This window comes from Rosa rugosa, chromosome 5, assembly GCF_958449725.1.
Source record: "Rosa rugosa chromosome 5, drRosRugo1.1, whole genome shotgun sequence".
Lineage (NCBI taxonomy): Eukaryota > Viridiplantae > Streptophyta > Magnoliopsida > Rosales > Rosaceae > Rosa > Rosa rugosa.
The window spans coordinates 53,720,787-53,740,284 of record NC_084824.1 but is presented as its reverse complement, the minus strand read 5'-3'; the positions used below and the strand labels follow the sequence as shown (position 1 = coordinate 53,740,284).

The window sequence follows — 19,498 nt, the reverse complement described above, 5'->3', positions numbered from 1 at the left end:
AGAATGTGACACTCCTAAAACCATAATTGCTGGTATTACTTCCCCCTCGCCCCAGTTATCAAAAGTTTGTCAACAAAAGTGATCTTAGTACCACTGTTAATCTGTTATGCAATATCACTCGGTGCCTCATATATGTAGCAGCTACATGATTGAACACTGTTTTGTTCATGCAGAATAAAGAGGCACCAAGATTCACAAAAAAGATATATTTTCCAGAATATTTTCGATATCTCCTTTTTTCAAAGTTCCGATAGATTTGTAAAAATCGATATTTAATCATTGGTTGTGATAATTTCATGAAAAAAACAAAAAAAAGTTACTTTGTCTGAAAAATACTTTTCAATTGAATCAAAAGATTTACAAATGAAACTGTTGAAAATAAGAAACTGAACTACTATATATTGTCCGAGCATATATATGAATCAATTAGCTAGCAGTGTACTTATCTTCAGTGAAAAAGATAATGTAATAGAAACAAATGAAATATAGTAAAATGATCGAAAAGAGTCTTACAAAATAGTAATCTGGGAAACGAAACGACCCGCTATGACGGTATCTCCCGCGCTTTCCGATCAGTGACGTTCTTGCCTCAGCATTCCTCCAATGTATATACTCGAGGAAGATGTATATATATAGCTATCTGGTTGCATCCAAGACTCTAGCTCATAATTAATTTTTTGTTTATTCCCCTATTAGTCCAACGACCAAGACTCTAGCTGGCCCAGCAGGAATTACCCCGTAAACTAAGAATTTGGTGCTGTTGACGGGCTTTTTCATTGTGCGGAAGTTTAAACTTAATAAACAAAGACTTTCTGTGCTTTTTCATTGGGGGAAGGTTAAATTTCATAAACAAAGACTTTCTGTAATTGATTATTTTTGAACTAACAACTAGACTGGGTTCGCTGCATGTTGTTCTTAGACTAATAAATAGACCGGATTTAGATTAGGATCCGCTCTGGATCCGTTGTTATTGGACGAGTTTGGATTAAAAATTTGATTTGTTAATGATCCGGATTCGTTAATCCGCTTATTTAACGGATCAAAAACGGATTTAGGTTGGTTCGATCCGTTAATGATCAAGTCTATTTTCATAATAATAAGATATTTGTAAAAGTAAATGGGAATTGGTTTACTCATTTCATTTGATAGTCCCTTTATATAGGGAGAGAATTACAATGGAAATATCAATTACAATAACGATAGTAAATGCTGATTGAGTTATAATCGCAATCCCTTAATTTCCTCTTCGTCAGTTACTTTGACGAATGCACATAATGTGTTTTTCCTTTAACACTCCCCCTTGTGCCAAGTCAAAGACGAAATGGTGCATGAATTGTTGCCTCACTAAAAACCTTGCCAAGTAACAATAAAAACCCTGTGGGACAAAAAAATACACCTTGGTCGAACGAAAAGAGCACAACGCACCCATTACATTTGATGATGACATGTGTGTGTTAGACTCCCCCCGATGTCTACACCTCCCCCTAATCCTTACATTAGTCAAGGTAGCTTGGAAAGTCTTCGCATTCCTATGTTTTTCACATGTCTCTCAAATATGGCCTTTGGCAATGATTTGGTAAACAAATCTGCCACATTCTCCTCAGAACTTACTTGATTTACTTGAATCTTGAGGAGTGCCTGTTGTTGCTGATTGTAGAAAAACTTTGGTAATATGTGTTTTGTATTATCACCCTTGATATAACCTAGCTTCATCTGTTAGATGCAAGCTGCATTATCTTCATAAATGCAAGTAGGCTCTTCAGTGGTAGAACTCAAACCACTAGTCCCTCGAATATGTCTAATGGTAGCTCTTAACCATATACACTCACGAACCGCCTCATGTAGAGCAACGATCTCTGAGTGGTTCGAGGGCCACAAGGGTATGCTTGGTTGATCTCCAACATATCGACGTGTTCCCAATGGTAAATACATAACCAGTTTGGGAACGACCTTTATGTGGGTCAGAGAGATACCCAGCATCAGCAAAACCAACCAAAACATTATTTGGGGTTTCGGTGTAGTAAGTGGCGCTTTCGCCATCAACATTTTCTTTAGGAATTGCAACTCTATCTGCGGCCCCTCTTGTCTCTCTGTAGGGAAAGAACAATCCCAAGTCAATGGTTCCTTTTAGGTATCAGAAGATGTTCTTGATACCATTCCAGTGACGCAGCGTTGGTGCTGAGCTAAATCTAGCTAACAAGTTCACTGAGAATGCAATGTCTGGTCGAGTGCATTGGGCTAAGTACAATAATGCACCTATTGCACTTAGATAGGGAATTTCAGTTCCCAACACCTCTTCGTTATCTTCCTTTGGACGAAATGGATCTTTCTTTGCATCCAAACTTCGACCGATCATGGGAGTGCTAGCAGGATGCCCTTTGTCCATGTTAAATCGCCTGAGCATCTTTTGGACATACGCAGACTGGTGGAATAGTATTCCACAAATTCGGTATTCTAGTTCAAGACCTAGACAGAATCGAGTTTTCCCAAGATCCTTCATCTCAAATTCGGATTTCAAGTAGCTCGCGGTTTCTCTTATTTCATCAAGAGTACCTATTATGTTCATATCATCGACATATACAGCTACAATTGCAAATCCGGAACTTGTTTTCTTTATGAATACGCAGGGGCATAATTCATCGTTCTTATATCCCTTCCCAATCAAGTAGTCACTTAGACGGGTATACCACATCCGCCCGGATTGTTTCAATCCGTAAAGTGAGCGTTTCAACCTAATTGCAAACGCACTCCATGGTTTAGAGTCACTTGATTTGGGTAATGTAAGGCCATCAGGCACTTTCATATATATATATATATATGAATCAAGATCCCCATAGAGATATGCAGTAACCACATCCATGATCGCTGTATTTCTAGTCCTTCGGAAACTACTAAGCTAACTAAGTAGCGGAACGTTATAACGTCCATTGCGGGAGAGTATGTCTCCTCGTAGTCAATTCTAGGGCGTTGTGAGAAACCTTGCTTCACAAGGCGAGCCTTGTACCTCAGGACTTCATTCTTTTCATTACGCTTTCTGACAAAGACCCATTTATGGCCTACAAGTTTTACACTTGGTGGGGTTAGCACTATCGGACCAAAAACCTGTCTCTTTGCCAGAGAATCTAGTTCTGCCTGGATTGCTTCTTTCCATTTAGGCCAATCTGCTCTTTGTTGACATTCTGCAACAAAGTGTGGTTCGATATCATCGTGTTCTATGATTTCTTGAGCAACAGTGTATGCAAATACATCATCAATGTGTATGGAAGATCTTTCCATCAACTCATACGCACTCTCATAATCCATTGAGATTTCTTTGTTCTATGGAATCATTTCAAACATCGGAGTGTCCTCCATTATTGATTCATGGACATAACTATAATAAAAGACAATCTCATGAGAGAGATTCTCTACATTGATGATTAATGGATCGGTTTGTGCCTTACTCGCCCTCTTCTTCCTTGGGTGAGTGTCAGTCTAACCAAGTGGTCTCCCCCTCTTCCTTTGGGGAGCCACGGCCTCAACCACACCTCCACTAAGTGTGGTTGCAGTGCCTCTATCTGCGGTGCCGTGCCTCTTGTTGGGGACTTTTAACCTTGCAGGCACATTTGCAGCTGGTATATGTGATCTCGTCACTTTTGCGATATCAGTAAACGCATTAGGCATCAAATCTGTTACGTTCTGAAGATCAATTATTCTTTTCACTTCACTTTCACATTGTGAAGTGTGGGGATCAAAATGAGACAGAGTGGGGACAAACCACGAAAATTCCTGTCATTTCCTTGAAAAATCCTTTTTCCTATCCCCCTAACTACGGGAAGACTGTCTCATGAAAGTGACAATCCGCAAATCTAGCGGTAAAGAGATTGCCTGTCAAGGGTTCCTAATAGCGGATAATTGTTGGAGATTCATATCTAACATAAATACCTAATCGTCTCTGAGGACCCATTTTGGTGCGCTGTGGGGGTGCAATAGACACATATACTGCGCAACTAAATATGCGTAAGTGTGAAATGTCAGGCTCATATCCAGTTACCAACGTGCAATATTGCATAACCCCAGGCAGATATAGGCAGGTTGGTGCGCATAACCAGTGCCCTAGCCACCATCTGTAGCCTTTTGATGGTGGCTTCTGCGAGATCATTTTGTGTATGCACATGGGGTACAGGATGCTCTACATCGATCCCAATAGACATGCAATAATCATCAAATGCTTTTGATGTAAACTTTCCAGCGTTATCAAGCCTTATAGACTTGATAGGGTGATCAGGGTGGTGAGCCCTTAAACGTATAATCTATGCTTAGAGTTTTGCAAATGTAGTATTTCTTATGGACAATAAAGCGACATATGACCAGCGTGTCGAAGCATCCACCAGAACCATAAAGTACTTGAATGGTCCGCATTCTAGATGGATAGGTCCACATATATCTCCTTGTATCATTTGTAAGAATGGAATGTTTTATTTTGTATCTTTAGCATAGGAAGGTCTCGATCCTGTTTTTGCTAAAGAGCAGGCTTTGCAAAATGAGTGATGTGCCTTTGAAATAGTCAATGAGGCATAATGGGAGGGAGGTAGTGCTTCTGGTACTTCAGAAGGCAATGGCTGCATTTGAGCAGTACTAGGACCGACACCTTGTAGTGTGGCGGATATTTGTCCCATTTTATTTTTCACTCGAAAGAAGGGATGTCCGTGTGAGTTCTTTAAAATACGGATCATCATGTCACAACCAGGGTGCCCTAGGCGGTCATGCCAAAGCCTGTATGAGTCAGTGTCCCACATTTCATTGTTGGTGACAGCATAAGATTCAATGATCCAAATAGTAGTGAGGTACAGTCCACTAGATTGACTCATTAGTTTCTCTAAAATGCGTTTCCTTCCACATTCATTAAAGGTAATATAAAGGTATTCGGTTCCATTCTCACAGTGGGTTTCTACATGATAACCGTTGGCACGAATATCTTTGAAACTTAACAAGGTTTGATTAGCTCTTGGTGCATACAGAACGTCTGTGACTTTAAACATTGTGCCGTTAGGCAGCAAAAATTTGGCAGTTCCTCGCCCTTTTATTACTTGTGATGATCCAATCATTGTAGTCACAGAGGAATTATAGGCTACTAATTCAATAAATAATTGCATATTCCTTAATATGGTGTGGGTAGTTCCACTATCAACTAAGCACTCAAGTTCTCCTCGATTCATTCCTACGAGTAATAGGCAACTTGAGTGACTCAAGTTGTAGGAATGAATCAAGGAATGAATCATTTACTTGTAGGAATGAATCGTTGACTCATTTACTTGTCGTCGCATCGCCTTGTGGCTACCTGCTCCTTGAAATTACACGAACAAATTTCCTCGCTGATTAACTTGAGCGAGGAATTCAAACTTTTTGTGAGGCATTTCAGTTGTCACATTTTACATTTTTTGTTGTAGTGGACAAAGCGCATCCTGCTAGCACTCCCATGATCGGTCGAAGTTTGGATGCAAAGAAAGATCCATTTCATCCAACGGAAGATGACAAAGAGGTGTTGGGAACTGAAATTCCCTATCTAAGTAGGCGCATTATTGTACTTAGCCCAATGCACTTGACCAGACATTGCATTCTCAGTGAACTTGTTAGCTAGATTTAGCTCAGCACCAACGCTGCGTCACTGGAATGGTATCAAGAACATTTTCCGATACCTAAAAGGAACCATTGACTTGGGATTGTTCTTTCCCTACAGAGAGACAAGAGGGGCCGCAGATGGAGTTGCAATCCCTAAAGAAAATGTTGATGGCGAAAGCGCCACTCACTACACTGAAACCCCAAATAATGTTTTGGTTGGTTTTGCTGATGCTGGGTATCTCTCTGACCCACACAAAAGTCGTTCCCAAACTGGTTATGTATTTACCATTGGGAACACGTCGATATGTTGGAGATCAACCAAGAAAACCCTTATGGCTACCTCCTCGAACCACTCAGAGATCATTGCTCTACATGAGGCGGTTCGTGAGTGTATATGGTTAAGAGCTATCATTACACAGATTCGAGGGACTAGTGGTTTGAGTTCTACCACTGAAGAGCCTACTTGCATTTATGAAGATAATGCAGCTTGCATCGAAGCATCGAACAGATGAAGCTAGGTTATATCAAGGGTGATAATGCAAAACACATATTGCCAAAGTTTTTCTACAATCAGCAACAACAGGCACTCCTCAATATTCAAGTGAATCAAGTAAGGTCTGAGGAGAATGTGGCAGATTTGTTTACCAAATCATTGCCTAAGACCATATTTGAGAGACATGTGAAAAACATAGGAATGCGAAGTCTTTCCAAGCTACCATGACTAATGAAAGGATCAGGGGGAGGTGTAGACATCGGGGGGAGTATAACACACACATGTCATCATCAAATGTAATGGGTGCGTTGTGCTCTTTTCCTTCGACCAAGGTGTATTTTTTTGTCCCACAGGGTTTTTATTGTTACTTGGCAAGGTTTTTAGTGAGGCAACAATTCATGCACCATTTCGTCTTTGACTTGGCACAAGGGGGAGTGTTAAAGGAAAAACACATTATGTGCCTTCGTCAAAGTAACTGACGAAGAGGAAATTAAGGGATTGCGATTATAGCCCAATCAGCATTTACTATCATTATTGTAATTGATATTTCCGTTGTAATTGTCTCCCTATATAAAGGGACTATCAAATGAAATGAGTAGACCAATTCCCATTTACTTTTACACGTTATCTTCAACTGAAGGTACTTCCAGCGTAGGCTAGAATTAGGATAAATGGACAAAATCTCAAACGATAAATATTAATGCATGATTATCTAATTAGACATTATATATTGTATTTATTGAAAAAATTAAAAATAAATTATATTTAAAAGATGGTCATTGGACAAGATTTAGAGTATAATCTTAATTATAAAATAGGTGGTCATGCACGGAGCCGCCCCATTCGATAAAAGATGTTAACAAATTGAATTCGATCTGACTTCAACAATCTTGCTCACTTAAGGGACAGTTTTTAGGGACTGTGAGAGACAAATACATCTCAACCATATGTATTAAATTTAAAACCTGAAATTATAACAATTTAAAACTGTGCATTTGTTTTCAGCCGTCAGATTCACTTATCTCTCATAGTCTTTTAAAAACTATCTCTTAGATGAGATAATCCTAATTTCAAATCCCTTTGGAGAATTGCCCTACGTTTTAATTACTTCAAAAGATAATTCAGATTCTTAGTTGGACGTAGGTATTAAACAATCTTCCAAGACATACATGGAATGTTACACGTACTTCCTAATGAAGTTTTGACAGAAATAGTTCACTGACTTCCACATTCACGAACATTGTCATGCTTTCTAGCCTGCAACACAAGGCAGCGTACTAGAGAAGCAACCATATGTCAGAATAAATTGCATGGTAATTTCATGCCGGAACTTTTACGGTAATAACGTCTGAAAAACCCAAGCAAGCTAGGGCTACCCACTGATTAATACATATACACGTTCAGGTAGCTCACCTAATTTTTCAAAGTTACGATTGTGCTTTTGTTCCCAGCTGCCATTCACATTTGGGTTGTGGATGAGCCGCATTGGTTGTCCTATTTTTATAGCCGGTATTGTACTCCATTCAATATAATGAAATCATCTCTCTGGAACAGAAGAAAAAATAAAGAGAGAAAGAAACTTCATAACTTAACGTACAGGCTTTACCATTACTTATAAGACTGGACATGGATAGATGAACTTGGTGTTCAATTCTTCAACAAGTCTTCGACAACTTCCACCTGAAAGGTATTACGCGCTAGCGGTAGGACAATTGGTCCACAAAGTATGGTGTAAACTACGATCTATACTAACGATTAATGCATTCATGTAAAATTTAGAGACCGCGAAAGTACGGATATGATTACCGTCCAGGTTGAGATCCATGTCATGACATGGTACAGACCAAGCACACCAGCACCAAACCATGCCATGGCAGTGATATACAACTAAGATTAATCCAAAGCACCAATGTACAACTATATTATCTGCTTTAAACAACCATGGTTCCAGCCTGGAGCTTCAAAGTTCAAATGTTGGTCTTATGTTTCTTCATCTTTAGATGACTTGAAAAGGGTTTCTTTGGAACAGGTATAGACTTGAAAACCCAGCCAATTGGCCAAGATATGGCTGCAATCCCAATCCATATATATACCCAATTTTCCCAAGTTCAATCTCTCTGTATCTGCATCTATCCGCGATCGATCTGCTGGAACTTGTATGTGAAAATGCTATGCATCTGAGGCTTCTAGCTGCCGTACCTTGAATAATCTGTTCAAACTAGCTTCTTTTTTTCGTTGTCATCCATATCTTTAACACGTCCAGAGGCAGTTTAGTAATTTGTGCAAATTGCTAGTATCATCTTTGCAGCTTCATTGAAATGTACTTGGATTGTATTGTCCGCCATTCGTCTTGATCAAAACCACGTACACTACTTTCTTCTGTGAATTGAATGCCTCAACATTGAGAATGCTACAACTCCTCCGCTTTCTCCATATCTATCTTCAAATTATGTACGGCCCACAAAAGTATAGCCTTTTCAGTGGGACTGCCTGAGATTTCAATTTCTGAATCTGAATTAAGCCGTATTGAAAAAAAGAAAAAATGATACAAGGACATTGGAAGAGAGTCATCAATCACGTACAAGGACAATATATATGTAGTGGGTAACTGGGTACTACTAGGATGAATCCCAAACAAGTGAGGAAAGGAAAGAGAAAGAGACTTTGAGAGTGAGGAGAAGATGGAAACCTCCGACTTGTGAATCGCAGAAGTCCTCATCAGTTCAAGGAGTTGGGAGGAGGGCAGAAGAAGTGAGCTTTTGCTCTGAAAACTAGCAATTCATGGTGATGCCCACCAAGTGTTCGATGAAATGCCTCGAAACAAATACAGGAGTATTAAGTATTCAAAGGAGGTTGGATTGGTGAAGTAAACAGAGTTGCTGGAAATTCAAAAGATGGAAAAGAGAGATAGAAGGTCTGCAATTTCAAAAACACCACAAGAGACAACGGAGAAGGTTGGCAAAATGTGTAATGGAAGTGCCCTCTACATTTGACAAGCTTCTAATGCTGTAATGCTTGATTGGGAAGGGTCATCTACGTAGTTGCAGTAGTGACTGGCGATGATATTAATGATGCACCTGCATTGAATGTTGCCAAGTAGAGGCGAGGAAGAAGTGTGTATGCAATCAGTACATGCAATCAGATTCTCATTGCTTATACATATTCAGTATGTTACATTTTGAACAAAATGCAGAGCAAACTTCCATATAAGATATGAATTTACATTGCACTGTACTAGAATAGTGATGACATGTTTACAAAACAAAAAAATAATTACCAATTATTTAATAAACGAACAAAATCAATATATTCTAATTCAGAACATACTACTATCCAACAAAGCAATCTGGACAGTTCTTCTCATGTTGAAGAACATCTGGGGTGCTTATTTTTCTTCATCTTCAGATAGCTGAAAATGGGTTTCTCTGGAACAGGTATAGACTTGACTAGCCAACCAATTGGCCAAGAGATGACTGCAATCCCAATGCATACACCCCATTGTCCCCAATTCAACCTCTCTGTATCTGCAAATTTCTTGAGAACCTCCACCATCACGACCTGAAGAACAATTGTCACCGCAATGATCCCCATGAACAACTTATTGGTATGTATTCCCTTGAACACATTCTTCTTCTCTAGCTTCCTCGCATTGAACTCATTGAACACCTGGCAGAGCACAAAAGTGTTGAAGATCAATGTGTCCTTTACCTTATCACTGACACCAAAGATTGCTTTGCCCCTGAATTGTAAGATCAAGAGGACTGTTATCTGGTACAGTGCTTGAGGCAAGAGGTTCCTCCACATGATGTTTGTGATGAGAGGCGCCGTCCTTCCCACTGGTGGCTTCTCCATCAGTTCTCTTGTGGGTTTTTCTGTGGCAAGAGCAAGAGCTCCAAGTGTGTCCATGATCAAGTTGACCCACAATAGCTGAACTGCTGTTAATGGGACTTGACCTGCTGAAACTGCCGCAACAAAGTTGATCACAAGAGCTGCAACATTGACGGTGAGTTGGAATTGTATGAACTTCTGGATATTATTGTACACACATCTTCCCCACATCAAAACTGTCGCAACTGAAGCAAAGTTATCATCCATGATCACAATATCTGAGCTCTCTTTAGCCACTTCTGTTCCTTGAATCCCCATAGAAAGTCCTATATCAGCTTCTTTTAATGCCGGTGCATCATTGGTGCCATCACCCGTCACTGCAACTACATGACCTTTCTGTTTCAAGCATTGCACCATTAGAAGCTTATCAAACGGAGAAGACCTTGCCATCACGGAAATTTTCTCAACTTTCTCCATTCTCTCCTCTGGCGTGTAGTTGCGAAATTCGACACCTTCTATCACTGCTCCGAGCATGTCCTGACCAGGCCTGAGTATCCCACATTCAGTGGCTATGGCTTTTGCGGTGAAAACATTGTCTCCGGTAATCATTTTGACGTTCACCCCTGCATATTGGCAATCTTCAACTGCTTTTCTCACACCCGGACGACATGGATCTTTAAGGCCCACAAGTCCCAATAGGGTCAATCCATCTTCCTTTAGCACAACTTTCTGGTCTCCTTCAACTTGTTCCTCTGCTGGAACTTCTTTATGTGCGAATGCGATGCATCTGAGGCTGCTGGCTGCCATACCTTGAATAATCTGCTCAAAGTTGATTTTTTCATTGTAATCCATATCCTTAACAATTCCAGAGGCATCATAGTAACTTGTACACATTGCTAGTATCATTTCTGCTGCTCCTTTCCTGTGTACATGGATTGAGTTGTCTGCCTTTCTCTTCACCAGAACTCCACTTTGTTTCTTCTTCGAATTAAAGGCTTCGACATGGAGAATGCTACAGCTCTTCACCACTTCCTCCATATTTATCTTTGACCCATGTACTACCCATGAAAGAATAGCCTTTTCAGTTGGACTGCCAGAGATCTCAATTTCGGAATCCAAGCTAGGCCTGTACACACTACCAGTTGTGTTGAGAGAAACCCCTTCTTGGATCAAGTTGAGAACATAAGGAGAAATAGATGAATAAGCTTCTTCTTCCACAGATTCTTTCCCCAACCAAAACTTAGTTACCTTCATCTGGTTCATGGTCAGAGTGCCTGTTTTGTCGGTACAAATTGTTGTAGCAGATCCCATGGTCTCACAAGCAGAGAGCTTCCGTACCATTGCATTATCAACCATCATTCTCTTCATGGAATATGCAAGAGTGAGAGTCACAGCTAATGGTAGACCTTCTGGAATTGCTACCACAACAATTGTAACTGCTGCTGCTACAATCCCAATGACAGCGTTTATTATGTCGTCAGATGTGGTCTTGCTGCCATTGTACTCTTTGTTTCCATTCTCATCCTCGGTGTTCCCTGTGAAGTATCTGACCAGCATGACTACAAGAACAAAGAAAGCAACTGCCAAACCAACTTTACCTATCGAAGAAGTCAGCTTGTCTAGACGTGCTTGCAGGGGGGTCTTTTCACTGGTGTCTTGGCTAATTTGGCTCATCATTTCACCCCAATTCGTGTTCATCCCGACTGATGCGACAAGCATGCGACCATAACCATCAGCTATTTTAGTCCCAGAGAACAAGAAAGGATTCTCAGCGACACTTATCTCAACATGGTCGCTCTCCCCTGTCATGCTTGATTCGTCTACTGATAAAGAGTGGCCTTCTAGAAGTAATCCATCAGCTGGAACTTGATCTCCAATTTTCAAGCAGATGACGTCACCTACCACAATTTCAAATATTGAAATTAGTTGGCGCCTTCCATTTCTCACAGCCTCAATCTGGAGATTGTTGCTGACCTTCGAAAGCTTGTCAAACTGTCTGCTCTGTCTGTAGTTGCTTACGGCTGAAACAGAAATGACCAGAATGACCGCGAGACAAATGCTTCCACCGTCAATCCAACCTTCTTTCAATCCATGCTCTTTGATGCCGAAACCAAGAGAAAGCGCAGCACATCCCAAGAGGATTAGGATTGTGAGGTCTTTGAAGGCTTCCCACACAAAATGGAGGAATCCTTGCGTTGGAGGTTTCTTGTAGGTGTTGGAACCATACGCTTCATGCCTGGAGGCAATGTCGTCAGCATCATCAGGATTAATTCCGTGCACTGCATCAGTTTTGAGAGCTGATGCCACTTCTTCAACTCCTCCCAGCTCCAGAAGCTGGTTGAGATTTTTCTCCTTCACTAGCTTAGTGAGGCTTTTTTTATCAACTTTGAAGCCATCAATGGCTGGCACCGGAACTGATTCAACATTAACAATGGAGTGTGAGACTGTGCGCGATAAGAATGTGGCTTTTGTGGCTTTGGTGTCTTTGGGTTGAGAAGAAGGTGGTAAAGACAGGAAGGCTCTAGAGCAGTATATGGTGAGGAAAGCAGAATGCCATTTTGTGCTTATGGCTAGACTACTGCTGGGAACATCAAGCAGCAAGTCAATGCTCCCAAATTTTGCATGCAGGATGGTTGCTTTGGACATGCTTTGTGCAAGTAGCAAATTACGTACTGGATTGTTGGAAGAGAAAACAATGCTCACCACGTAAAACTTGAGAAAACGTTTTTGAGATTATTTTAAAGTTTTTAGAATGCAATACTAGAATGCAGAATATTGGATAAGCTGTTGTTTACCATCGTGTATGGTATTTATAGCTGCCATTACTTGTCCCTGAATCTGCAGGCATTGACGCGGGAGGAGCCTTTTACATGTTTAGAGAGGTATCTGTTTCTTGGTCAACAATCCAGCGACGTGCTTTTCATTTTGTTCTTTTGTTTTTCTTTTCCTTTGCTCTTTCGACTTACCTTCCTGGTAATTTCCTGATTGTTATCCATCCTGTATTTTCTGTATGTATGAATCGAATAGATGCAGTTGAAACCCTTTAAGTACTGAAGATGGTGACCATTAAATTATATCGCCATAAAGACGTTATGGTCTGGACTTATGCAGGCGCGGCGCTGCCGCGTGTAAATGACGGCGAAGATATTAAACCATTGATGATAATTTCATTCTAGGTAGCTCCTACTACCGACAATTCCTTTTGTCGGCGAAAAATGACGAGGGTAGGAATATCACAACTACTGTATCATAATATGACACGTGTTTTCATTCTCCCAAAAAAAAAAAATTATGACACGGTTTGAATTTATTGAATTCCTTTTTTTTTTTTTTTTTGAGAATTATGGACTTCTTATTCAATTAAACCTGCCCTTATTAACAGGTTTAAGTTTATCGGTTCCATATTAAAGAGCATATGCACCCATAATCCAAGGGCAATTATTGATTTGCCAACCAAATTGATACAACTAATCCACTATTCATCCAAAATTCGCAATTCCCTCAAGCTTACACAATGCAACAATGAAAGGCAATTTGCCTGTCAATCCACTATTCACACTTCAAATTTGAATAATTTATTAGTTCAAAATAATGTTAAACTTATAATTTGATTAATTGAATAATTAATAATGAGATTAATCTTACAATATTACTTTTAAAAAATTTAATGAATACCTTTTTTTTTTTAACAAATCAAGCATAGATATCTTTCCTGACAAAAAAAAATATAGATATAGTTATCATCAGAAAAAAAAAAATCTATGACAATTGATAGAATGATATTTATAGAATTTTTAGAAATACATTTCAGATTTTTTTTTTTTTTACTTTCGAATTAATTTTTAGGTGAAAAAAAAATAAAAAAAGATATATATATATATATATACACGCGCGCGCGCGCGCACAGACACAAATATCGTCGGTATTTAATTACAGGTGTTGGATCTCAATCCAACAGTTGTGATTAAAGAACCGTTGCCCAGATGCGTGTTTCCAAGCTACGACAATTGTGCCAAGGTGTGGAGCCCACCCAAATCAGTCGGGCAAAACGCTGGGCAAGAATTGGTCATCTAAATGTCTGGGCGATTTTTCATTTGTGCATTATCCAATTGCTAACAATTGCCCCATTAGAGCAAATGCACTCATGTACCAAGGGCAATTGCTGATTTGCCGACTAAATTGGTACTTGCTAATTCACTATTCACCCAAAATTAGCAATTGCCTTCACTTTGTAAATGCACCAATAAAAAGCAATTCTAATGCCAATATACTATTTGGACTTTAAAATAAATAAATTGACTTTGTCAATCCAATAGAGGCCTTTGAATTAATATCAAAGAGATCTGGCCCTTGGTAGAAACCCACATGAGTGTGGGAGCCACAGCCTAGGTCAGGCAATTGAGTTGCTAATTCTCGGTCAGCCGATTGCCCGACTTGCTGGGACCCATGAATTGGTCGACTGATTAATTGCCGCTGCATTCTTTCTTTTCCTCATTTCCACTGATTGGTCACCCAATCAAACAGCCGGTGCATTTGCTCTTAGTGACCCAATGAGTGCACAGAGGCACGTGCTCTAACAGGTTTTCTTAGGGGTGGGCACTTGATCCCGAAATCCCGAACCCGACCCGGTCCCGTCCCGAAAACTGGCGGGACGGGACAGTTTGAAATCCTAAAAATTTACTATTTGGTCCCGTCCCGTCCCGTCCCGTTAAAACGGGACGGGCTTCGGTTTGGAAAGTTGGAATCCCGAAAAGACCCGTCCCGTCCCGTTTTATTTTCATTTATTCTATTTTTCTTACTTTTCTATTTGTATGGCATTTGATTGGTTGATTTTTGAGTCTATAGTCCTAACATGTACTCGAGCACACCGGATTGTTCTGATCCCTTCAATCTTCATTCGGTCATTCCTTCACGCGATCACTCTCATTCTCAATTTCTCTCACAGCACCCACCGTTCCAAGCTTAGAACCCTAGATCCCCAATTCATCATTCATCAATTCGTCCTCTTGCTTTGTTGTTCCGATCGGATCTGAAGCAAGACTGCTCTGCTCTCTGATCAGGTACCAATCTTTCAGCTTCTTTGATTATTATTCGTCTGCTTTTTTGTGAAATCGAGCTGGGTTTTTGTAAAGAATCGAAATAGGAAACTGGGTTTTGGGCTGTGATAACTGATAAGTGTTATGTTAGGGTGGGTTGTGTTAAGGCTGTAGATTTTGAATTAGGTTTCGATTCAGAAATTGGGTTTGATTTTGAATTAAGGCTGTAGATTGGAATTAGTTTTGGAGTTTTAAACTTCTGTTTTGGAGTTTTAGATTTCGGTCTGGAGTGATGGTCGATGTCTGGAGTTGAATTTTTGCTGCAAACTGGAGTTGTTCTTGCAGAGTTGCAGTCACTTTTTGTTTGGGGTTTTGAGTAATTAGGTTATACTTTACTGTATCATTATCATATATAGGAAGAAATTCTACAATGGTTTTCAATCACTGAATTGTGTTCTCCTTGTTTTGGCGCTAAATTGAATTTTGTTTTGTAGTCTATAGTTTTCTACCTTCAAGAAGCTGATGGCTAGGGAGAAGAAAACTGCTCGACCTCGACCAGGTGCTTCTGGTCTTGAGGATTCTTCAACAGCCACATCACCGGCTTCTCCTCCACTGCTCGAAGCTGCAAGCCAACATGAAGTTGTAAGTGAACCTGCTGCAAGTCAACCTTCTGGAAGTGAAGCCGCTGCATCTGTAGGTGAGGCTCCTTCTGAAAAATTAGGTATAAAGCGTAGCTTTGTTTGGGACCATTTTAAAGAGTATGCTAAGATTGAACATGCTAAAGATGTTGACGGAAAAGACATTGAGATAGTTCATAAGAGAGCTTATTGCATCTACTGTCCTAGGGGAAAGGTTGGTGATTTTTCTATTGAAAGTTCTAATGGCACTTCTGGTATGATTAGGCACATTAACCAAAAGTGTAGATATTATCCTCCTAATATGGATAAGTCACAGAAAAATCTTGTCGGCGATAAACTTAAGGGCAATAAACTGACCATAGTACCTTATAATCAAGATGATTATTTAGAAGCTTGTGTAGAGATGATTGTCATTGATGAGCTGCCTTTTAGTTTTGTGGAGAAGATAGGCTTTAACAGATTTTGTATTAAAGTCTGTCCTCTTTTTGATGTTCCCTCTAGAAGGAAATTGTGTAGGATCTTTCTAAGTATGTATGATACTTCAAAGAAGGATTTGAAGAAGACTTTGAGGAAGTATAGGTTGAGTCTAACCACCGATACTTGGACTAGTGTTCAAAATGTCAATTACATGGTGCTTACTGCCCATTTTATTGACATAGATTGGAAAATGCACAAGAGGGTAATTAATTTCTGTGTGATTCAAAATCATCAAGGGGCAACAATAGGGAAGCTTATTGAGTCATGTTTAGCGCAGTGGGGAATTGAGAAAGTCATGTGCCTTACAGTTGATAATGCCTCTGCAAACAAGTCTGCTTTAGAGTGGCTTGTGTCTAGAATGAACAACTCTGCATCGTATGAGCAGATTTTGAGTGGCAAATACATGCATGTGAGATGCACTGCTCACATCACTAACTTAATAGTGGGGCATGGCTTAAAGAGGTTGCAAAAGTCTGTTTTAGCAATTAGGAATGCAGTGAAGTTTGTGAGATCTTCTCCAAAACGATTGGATTTTTTTAAGAAGACTGTGGAGAGAGAGAAAATTCCGTGTAAGGGACTTGTGTGTTTGGATGTCCCAACTAGGTGGAACAGCACCTATCTAATGATGGAAGCATCTTTGAAGTTCAAGAAAGCATTTACAGTGATGGCTGAAGATGAAGATGGTATTTTTGCGAACTACTTCAAGGAACCAGATGAAGAATATGATGAAGATGGAAATCTTATACCAAGCAAGAATAAGAGAAATAGGGTTGGACCTCCACAAGTGGAAGATTGGCAGAAGGCTGAGGTGTTTGTGGAGTTTCTAAGAGTGTTCTATGATGTCACATTGAGGGTTAGTGCATCATTGCACCCCACTGTGCACACAACTTTCCATGATGTGATTACCATGGAAAAAAACATAGATAACATGCTTTTGGGACCTCAGATGCCTACTGGATCAGAAACTGAGATAATTTTGATCGATATGGCAGCCAACATGAGATCTAGATGGTTCAAGTACTATGGTTCATTTCATGAAATCAATCACATGGTCATCATTGGCCTTGTATTAGATGCAAGGTTCAAGTTGAAGAATGTGACTCACACCTTTCAAACTGAAGGTTTAGATGATGATGAAGTGCAGAGAAGAACCTTGGAAATTAAAACGCTTCTATTTGCTCTATATGATCAGGTATACACTACTTCCATTGTTTGAATTTCAGTTGCTTACTTGGTTTAAAATGATATATTAATTTCTGTCTTTTTTGTCTTAGTATGTCATGGTTGTAGATGGAGGTAGACACTTGCAAAGGCAGCAGTCTTCAGGCTCTTCATCTAGCACACTTACAAGTAGAAGCAACCACAGCAGAGGAGGAGTTAGAGGCCAGCTGCTCAATAATTGGAAGAAGGTTGTTCAAGAAAGCAGTGAGGCAGTCATAGCACATGAAGTGGATCAGTACCTGGATGCTCCATTGGACCCAACTGATGATGAAGATTGCTTTGACATCTTGTGCTGGTGGAAGATAAATGGTTGCAAGTTTCCAGTCCTGGCAGCAATAGCAAGGGATGTTCTTGGAATCCAAACCTCCACAGTAGCCTCCGAGTCTTGTTTTTCAACAGGAGGCAGAGTGATTGACTGTTTTAGGAGCTCATTAACTCCTAGAACAGTGGAGGGACTGATTTGCATGCAGAACTGGTTGCTAGGTGATGATATTGCAGAGGTTGTTGATGATTGCTCAATTGAAAACCTCGAGTTTTATGAAGAAGTTGAGCAAGGTATGAACTGTTGTAGTTTTTACATGTGTTTGACTGTTTTCAGTATTTTCACTGCATTGGCATTTACTAACTCTTTTTTTTTAGAGCATGAAAGCACTGCATCTAGCAAAACCAATGTATGTCCAGCTCCAAATCCAAGAGCAAAAGGCAAGGGAAAGCTTGGGGCAGCTAGTAATGTGATAGATGTTTGAACTTTGTTCAATTCATTTAGTTGTGTGCACATTTTCAATCAAATGTCAGATTGTGAACTGTAATGGATTATTAAATTATGCAGATTTGGTCTTCTTTCAGTTCTTTGAGTTGCAGCTTGCTTTGGTATTTTGGTCCATTTTGTTTAGCTTATTATATCATGTTTTCTTCTTGTTTAGCTTTAGTTGCAGCTTACTTTAATGGAAATGTAGAAATGCATTAGCTTTAGTTGCAACTTGCTTTGATACTTTGGTCTTCTTTGAGTTGTAGCTTGCTTTAATGGAAATGCAGAATGCAAAACAGGGAAATTGCAGAAATTGCAGGAGATTTTTTTTTTTTTTTTTTTCGGGATGACCCGGTCCCGTCCCGATCCCGGCCCGGTCCCGTTCGGGTTCGGGATGGTCGGGATCAATTCTCAAAAAGTGCCAATCCCGTCCCGTCCCGTCCCGAGTTTTATTTCCGGGTCGGGACCGGGATTACCATAATTTCGTCCCGTCCCGTCCCATGCCCAGCCCTAGGTTTTCTTGACAGTCAGATTTAAATTGATCTCGAGTCCCACACAATGGTCTATAACTCTATATTGGGTTCCAAGTCCTAAACTGTGGGATTAGGATCTAGAGTCTAGACTATGGTGCTCATCCGAACAATTTTGCATATATTAAACTATCGAGTATATATACTTTTTAATAAACGAGCAACAATACATGTCGATACATATATACAAATGTTATTGTCCATTTATTGAAAATATTTATATAAGATGTTTATAAGAACAACTTCAATAGAGGCCACGCATAAAAAATAAAATTAAAATTAAAAATTAAAAAAAAAATCTCCAATAGAGGCCAAATGATATATGTCATATCTTAGTCAAGAACAATGTGGCGATTGCATCTGAATTCGTGTTTCCAACAGGTATGTCTAATCTTGTTTATTAACTGAATTTGGTTGTATGTCAAAATGGCCCCAGAAGACTAGACTTTTTTTTTTTTTTATGAGAATTCAGAAGACCAGACTATAGAAAATTGTAAAATTACATAGAAACTTATGCACGAAAGACACGTATGATTGGGCTGCTTGGGTAGACTTGTTTTGAGTCTTTTCTCAATTTAATCGCCACATGTCTTATTACTAAATTGGTTGAAGATGCACTAAGATGACTAAGAAAAGTTTGACAGAGAAAAAACTCAAAAAGCTCAAGAAAGTGCAAAAATTGCTAATGTTATGCCAGATGTTAACCAAGCTTGGTCTGATCATCTGCATTATCATCATATCCGAAAGCTACTATAATTTATTTTATTCAAATTCTTGATTGAACACGATTTGAATGGTTTAGGTTTGGCAGATTTGGTTCGTCCATTGATTTAATCTTGTTTGATACCTTAACGATCACCAATTTGGCTGAAAATTTGCAGAAGTGATCTATTCATGGATTCCTAAGAAGTCCGCACAGATGCAAA

The 19,498-nt window shown here is 39.6% G+C and overlaps 2 protein-coding genes across 2 annotated transcripts; one reads left to right on the top strand and one right to left on the bottom strand.

Annotated features, from left to right (window-relative positions):
* Positions 1–9,219: 9,219 nt before the first annotated feature.
* LOC133710888 (putative calcium-transporting ATPase 13, plasma membrane-type) lies at positions 9,220–12,910 on the bottom strand. The gene has a single exon (XM_062137022.1). It carries the CDS (start codon positions 12,566–12,568, stop codon positions 9,455–9,457), a length of 3,114 nt encoding a protein of 1,037 aa, XP_061993006.1. The 5' UTR covers positions 12,569–12,910; the 3' UTR covers positions 9,220–9,454.
* Positions 12,911–15,480: 2,570 nt separating this feature from the next.
* On the top strand, positions 15,481–18,139 carry LOC133711895 (zinc finger BED domain-containing protein RICESLEEPER 2-like). The gene is made up of 3 exons (XM_062137971.1): positions 15,481–17,265; positions 17,348–17,849; positions 17,934–18,139. The coding sequence occupies exons 1-3, from the start codon at positions 15,481–15,483 to the stop codon at positions 18,038–18,040; spliced, it is 2,394 nt and encodes a 797-aa protein (XP_061993955.1). The 3' UTR covers positions 18,041–18,139.
* The last annotated feature ends 1,359 nt before the right edge of the window (positions 18,140–19,498 follow it).

What these genes read in the sequence shown, in the direction of transcription:
- LOC133710888 (XM_062137022.1), bottom strand. Translation starts at nt 12,568, where the DNA reads ATGTCCAAAGCAACCATCCTGCATGCAAAATTTGGGAGCATTGACTTG.
- LOC133711895 (XM_062137971.1), top strand. Translation starts at nt 15,481, where the DNA reads ATGGCTAGGGAGAAGAAAACTGCTCGACCTCGACCAGGTGCTTCTGGT. An exon ending in TATTTGCTCTATATGATCAG is followed by an intron (nt 17,266 to 17,347) that starts GTATACACTACT and finishes TTTTTGTCTTAG; the next exon opens with TATGTCATGGTTGTAGATGG. An exon ending in TTATGAAGAAGTTGAGCAAG is followed by an intron (nt 17,850 to 17,933) that starts GTATGAACTGTT and finishes CTTTTTTTTTAG; the next exon opens with AGCATGAAAGCACTGCATCT.